This window comes from Panthera uncia (genome assembly GCF_023721935.1).
Source record: "Panthera uncia isolate 11264 chromosome A1 unlocalized genomic scaffold, Puncia_PCG_1.0 HiC_scaffold_17, whole genome shotgun sequence".
Taxonomy (NCBI): domain Eukaryota; kingdom Metazoa; phylum Chordata; class Mammalia; order Carnivora; family Felidae; genus Panthera; species Panthera uncia.
Window position 1 is genome coordinate 151,706,242 of NW_026057577.1, and position 6,269 is coordinate 151,712,510.

Consider the following 6,269-nt stretch of genomic DNA (forward strand, 5'->3'; position numbering starts at 1 on the left):
CTCCCCCAGGGCTCCAGGGACCGTGCTCCCCCCAGGACCCTCCCCCAGGGCTCCAGGGACCGTGCTCCCTCCAGGACCCTCCCCCAGGGCTCCAGGGACCGTGCTCCCCTCCCCTGACCCTGGGACGTTTGTGCCTTCCAAACCCAGCTCTGGTTCCCGCAGGTGGGAAGTATTTCGCACACCAACATGGTTGCCACACCTGTGAAGACAGGTTACTGGCGGGGCGACGCGCGCGCAGAAGGGGCCCAGGTGGTCAGTGAGCACCTGGCGAGGCCTTGTCGTGTGGTCGGCCGCGTGCACGTGCATCCACGCACACACATGCCCGTACACGTGCCTGCCGGCGGGGCACGCGTGCACACGCACGTTCCAGCCAGGGGACGCCGCGCTGACCGGTGTCCCTCACTCAGGTTCCACGCGTGCGTGCTCCAGTTTCCGTTCAACCAGCCGGTGAGGAAGAACCCCTCCTTTTTCCTCCGTGTCATCGCGGACACCGCGTCGCGCTGCTACTCCCTCCTGAAAGCCAAGAACACAGGTGTGCGCAGTGAGCCGGCGCGGCTGGCGGGTTCGGGGGGGGTCACTCGGGGTGCCGGCAAAGCCCAGGCTGCTCGCCCGCCTGCTTCCGATCCCGGGCGCCGTGTGCTCCAGGAGCCCCCGTGCCGCACCTGCCGCCAGCGGAGTCGTCGGGGAGGGGAGGGGACTTAGGGAGGCCGGCTCGTGCCACCTGCAGATGCGGTGGCCTTTGCCGACGGTGCACTGGCCTCTCGCCCGCCCTCTGCCCGAGGGCAGCGGTCCTGTGTGCTGGGAGTGTGACGGTCATTCCTGGCCTCCTCCTGGTCGGCACCTCCGTCAGGCCCGGGCGCGTTCACGCCTCTCCCCGGCCACTTGCGCAAAGGCGGGCCAGGGGTCGGCAGGGGGCCGGCCCCCGCACCGGCTGCCCATCCCAGGGGAACGTGAGGGGCGCCCACGTGGGCCGCTGGCCCGCCTCTGCCTGGGGCTCCCTGTCTGCAGCTCGGCCTTCCTCCGGGCACCCCCAAGGATGGTCTCCACTCCCCGTGGCCTCTCCAGAAGGTTCTGGTCCGTCTGCAGCCCACGCCGAGCCGTGTCCCCAGGGTCCTTGCTGTTTCAGTTCTGTGCAAGTTTCTTCGGAAAAGTGGAAGGAAGCATTTCAGCCATCAGGGTCCCTGGTGCTTGTGTTGGGGCCGTCCTTGAAACAAAATCACCTGTTTGACCCCTGGCCTCTGCCCCTGCTCCTGGGCTCGGGGTGGCACGCAGGGACCCCAGCTGGCATCGGGAGCATCAGAGGGGAAGAGGGCGGGCAGGGCCTCAGCGGTCCCTGTGTCTCTCCCCCCACCCCCCAGGGCTGTCCCTAGGGGCCAAGGGCGCCTCCGGCCCGTTTCCTTCCGAGGCCGCCCGGTGGCTCTGCCTGCACGCCTTCCTGCTCAAGCTGGCTCGTCACAGCGGCACCTACAGGTGTCTTCTGGGACCGCTCCGGGCGGGTGAGTGGCACAGCGAGCGCCAGCCCCTGGGGCGCCCCGCTGGGCAGGCACAGGGCCCTGTCCTCCCATGTGCTTGCATGGGCAGCGTGGCCCCTCCACGTCTCACTGGTGGTGGCTGGGTCTGGAGCCCAGGTGATGGGGTTCAGGTGTCCCGGGTTGCAGGCTCTTTCTCACCGCAGGACCTGGGCACCCACCGGCCACCCCACCTCTCCACACCTCCTGTCCGTGGGGAGAGGCCCCCCTCCCTCCACAAGGGAGTCCCCCAGGCCCCGCCCCGACACTGACACAGGGCCCCCAGCAACAAGTCTTTCCCAAACGCCCCTCTTGCCCACCCCACCTGGTGCCCAGAGCCTGGCCTGTGCACACAGACCGTGCCTGCCTGGCCTTCATCGGAGTCCCGAGGCCGGGGGTTGGGGAAGACGTTTCTTCCAGGCCGGTCTGATTTCACTTGTCCCTTACAGCCAAAGCACAGCTGCGTCGGCAGCTCCCGAGGGTCACCCTGGATGCCCTGGAGGCAGCAGCCTCCCCGGGCCTGCCCGCAGACTTCAGGACCATCTTGGACTGATGGCCCGTCCTCCTGGCAGGCCGGGGCGGGCTCCACGTGGCTCCACGTCACGGGTGGGGGGGGCCAGCTGACCATGCACCGCTGGCCAGGCCGGTGCCCGTGTCCTTGTGGAAGAGAGCCCACCCACCACCAGCTAGTGATTGGGGTCCTGTCCCTCAGCTGCTGACCAAAGGAGGGGGCAGGTGGGAGAACCTGGCTGGGGCGTCAGGCCGTCTGAATAGAGCACGTCCCGACCTTTGTCACGCCCCCATCGCACCCCTGCTGTGGGGCAGCCCCAGTCTGGAGTGCGGGCGCAGAGAGGCATGTGGGGTGCTCGGCGGTGGATGTGGGCTCCTTCCCTGACCTGCGTCCAGATGCATGCCCCATCGAGCTTTCTTCCTCAGAAGCCAAGGGCCCAGTCAGCTGTTTGAGACCCATCCCTGCCCCTACCTGTGACCTTGCCCTGCCCCTCCCACCATGCGCCGGCCTCCTGGAGCCTGAGTGTCTGGCACGCCCTGTCCACGGCCACCCCCACTTCCGGACTCTTCCCTGCTGGCCCTTGCTCAGCACACGGTGGCCCCAGGTTATCCTGGGGGTGCTCCTCTGCGTGGCCTCCTACCTCTGCACCTGCCACCTCCCCTGTGACTCCTGGGGGCCACGGGAAGAACACTCAGCCCTTGTTCTCATAGGTTTAAATGTTCCCACGTTTGCATTAAAGCACACACTGTGTGAGGTATCCATGCCGTTCTCTGTAATTACAGAGACTTACACTTGTGCCCCTGCATGATGTGCGGGGCCCTTGGCCTGGCAGGGGTCCCAGGGGGCTTCTGGGGCAGGGATGTGGAAGTGGGGAGGGGGAAGGGGCGCCTCCCTGGGGCAGGTGCGGCTGGGTAGGGAAGTCCCCAGCCCAGCACGCACCCCGTCTTCAGCCGGCTCTGGCCGCACCGTGGGCCCTGGAAGGGGGGGTGGGCCTGTGCCCAGGACACCGGGACTTCCAAGCACATTTCTCCTCTGGCCGCTAGCTTCGGCGTCCACATGATCGGCGCCTTCCGGAGGGTTCCTCGGAGTGGACAGCGGGGGCATGATACGGGGGCTTGGGGGGTGGGTGGTAGCCCACTGCCCTGCATCCAGCCCTGTGTTCTGGACCTGGGCCAGTGGATGTGCCTGTCCTCCTGCCCTCGTCTGTCCCCTCTGTCACTCTCCCATTTGCACATCCTGACTGCCGTGGGGCTCCTTAGTTCATGTACGGTCACATCTGTTTAGCTGGACTGTCCATGCTGGTGTAGAGCGGACCGTCGGCCAGCAGCACGGGGGCCTGGGAACAGGTGTCCTGCGTATGGCTCTGCAGGCTGGGCTGCCTGAGCGGGGTCCCCAAGGGTGAGAACTTCACAGGGGATCCTGCTCACACACCTGCGGGCCTCCCTGGCTGGACAGCAGCAGGGTGCCCCAGACAACCTTTCGGGGGAGGCAGAGCAGTTAGAGGTAACCCTTGGAGGTGAGGTGGCAGATGTCCTGGGGGTGTGACTGCACACAGGCATTCCCCACCCCAACTTTCTGATTCAGCAAATCTGGGGAAGGCCCGGGATTTGCACCTTTATGGAGTTCTAAATGAGGCTGGTCCCATGGGGGACCCCATGCTGAGAACCACTTCAGGGTGGACGGGGCCATCTTTTAAGCAGTGAGTGGCCCCCGGGGCAGAGCAGGCAGTGCGGCTCCAAGGTCAGGGTTAGGAGTTTGGAGGTGTGTAGAGGGCAAGGTCATGGGGGACGCAGCTGAGGCCATCGGGGAAGTGACCAGAGGTCCTGGAGAGGCCTCATAGAAAGTAGAGGGTCAGGAGCCCCGCCCCGGCCCCTTGGCCTCCCTGGTCAGACCCTCACCCAATAGGCCACCCCGGGCTCACAACCCCTGGGAGGTGCCCCAGGAAAGGATGTGCTGTCCTTGGGGCTGTGGGCTTTCTCAGGGTGCCCTGCTTCCCATCCATTAAAGATGAGCCCACGTGTTGGAGACACTCGCGTGCCCTTGCAGACCACCAGGTGGGGGCTGTGCTGTGCATGTGGGGCTATGCAGGGTGCTGGACAAACATCCTTGAACAGATGGAAAAAGCTGGAAGGATTGCACAGAGGGTGGCTCAAATGGGGTATAGCCTGTGAAGAAAGGGCCCCACCAGGGAGCTGGCTCTCTGCCCTGTCCCCCGCAGCAGTGGGAATACCCGTAAACGAGCAGTTCCCAAGGCTTTCTTCCAGGGTGTCCCTGATGGGGCCACATGACAGATGTGGTGGGATACCATCAACTGGACCTTGGACGGGGTCGATGCTAATGCAGCCCAAGTTATCCAGGCGCGAATGTGTCTCATGTTGGGGTTTATGGATATTGTCTTTATGGCTGCTGCCAGGCTGAGCATCCAGATGACTGAGCTGACACGTTTATGGCCGACCCAAGTCCAGGGAGGAGGTCGTCAGCGCACCGGAGGTGAGCAGTGCAGAACTGAGCCCCACCCAACCCCCCCGCCCAGCCCCGCGGTGCCCTTGCTTTGTAAACACAGGGAGGACAGACTGCCCAACACGGGGGACACCCCCAGGACCCCGCACCGGACGTCTGGGCACCCGCCGCTGGCCCCCACCCACTCACGTGCCAGGGGCCCTGTTCTGACGTTTCCATCACAGACCAGACCCAAGACGGCACCCACTCATCCTCTACACACACCAGAGTCTTCTGGTACAGGTATTTTGTCGGCATTTTGCTCAGGACCACGAATCTGTTTTGAAGTGTTAAACCCTTGAAAAGACATGTGCTTGGTCAGGCTCAGTCACTGAAACTTCCTGGTTTTCCTCTTTTGAGAGCCACCGTGTGCACTGCCAGACCTCCTCCAGGTGAAACGTGGAAATAGGATTTGTAAAAGGCAAAGGAATTCAGTTTTCTGGCCTCCCTTAGATCTAAGCTGCATGTAGAGAAGCTCTTTCACTCATGCACCCTGCAAACGTGTGTGCAGTAGGTGAGTTCAAGGTGAGTAGCTCAAGAGGAGACATAGGTGGTGTCCCCAGGACCCCCGAAGCGCTGAGTGGTTTACCCCTTGAGCCCCGGTTCCTGCCCCTCCCTCAACTGCCATACCCCTGGGTGCGTGCTTGGCACCTGGCCACATGGATACTCTCCTGTGGAGGACACTGTAGAGTAAAGGGCTTCCCAAACCTGGGTGCCCTCAGAATTGCCCAGGCTCTGTAGGAGGTGGAGTAGTGACCCCCCAAGAGCACCTACTTCCTAACCCCAGAACCTGCAAGTGTTGTGTGACATGGCAAAGGGGAATTATGTGTGCAGGTGGGATTAGGTAGCTTATCAGTTGACCTCAAGATGGGGAGATCATCCTGAATTACCCAGGTGCACCCAGGGTGATCACGGGGTGAAAGGAGGATGGAGAAATGCGGGGGGAAAAGATTCGCTGACCTCACTGGCTTGTCAAGGCAGGAAGGGGCCACGAGCCCAGGATTGCAGCATGGGGGCCAAGGCGCAGAGCTACCCGTGGGACTTGGGGCACATTTCGGGGGGGGCACTCTTGAGTTAAATCCTTTGTAATACTCAGCTCCACTTGGGAGTGGGGGAGGGGGCAAGAGCAGCAGCGACAGGCGTCCTGGACAGGGCCCCCTGTGACCGTCCAAGAGACTTTGTCGGCCGGGACTTTTCAGCACCCCGGACAGCGTTTGTCCTGCCCAGCAGCAGGAAGGCCATCCGTGGTCTCCTGTGGCAAAGTCACACAGCAAGCCTGTGTGTCGGGGCCCACCTCCTTAGATCTGATGCCTGGTTCACAGTGTTGTCAGAGGAGAGAGAGAGGGAGGAGGAGGAGAGGAAGGAAATGGATGGAGGGAGTGAGGGAGGAATTGGATGGATAGAAGAATGGAGGGAGGAAGGACCCGGGTGGCTCAGTTGGTTAGACATCTGATTCTTGATCTCAGCTCAGGTCTTAATCCCAGGGTCCTGTGCCCTCCTGTGCACCCCTTCCTCCAACTCTGTGTTGGGTTCCATGCTGAGCGAGGAGCCCGCTTGAGATTCTCTCTCTCCCTCCCTCTCTGCCCCTCCCCTGCTCTCACTCTCTCTCTCAAAAATAAACAAATGAATATTAAAAAAATAAGAATGGAAGGACAGAGATGGGGGAGGGAGGGAGGAAATGGATAGATGGATGGAAGGAAGGGGTTGGAGGAAGGGGTGCATGGGAGGGCCGGTGGAGCTGGTGAGCATGC

The 6,269-nt window shown here is 62.8% G+C and overlaps 1 protein-coding gene across 1 annotated transcript in view; it reads left to right on the forward strand.

The window, feature by feature from the left end:
- The window catches only part of TERT (telomerase reverse transcriptase), a 21,844-nt gene extending 18,861 nt beyond the window's left edge, over nt 1–2,983 (forward strand). Inside the window, exons 13-15 of the mRNA XM_049648311.1 lie at nt 408–532; nt 1,359–1,496; nt 1,958–2,983. Coding sequence (XP_049504268.1) covers nt 408–532; nt 1,359–1,496; nt 1,958–2,061 — 367 coding nt within the window. The 3' untranslated portion in view covers nt 2,062–2,983. The remainder of the gene's footprint in view (nt 1–407; nt 533–1,358; nt 1,497–1,957) is intronic.
- The last annotated feature ends 3,286 nt before the right edge of the window (nt 2,984–6,269 follow it).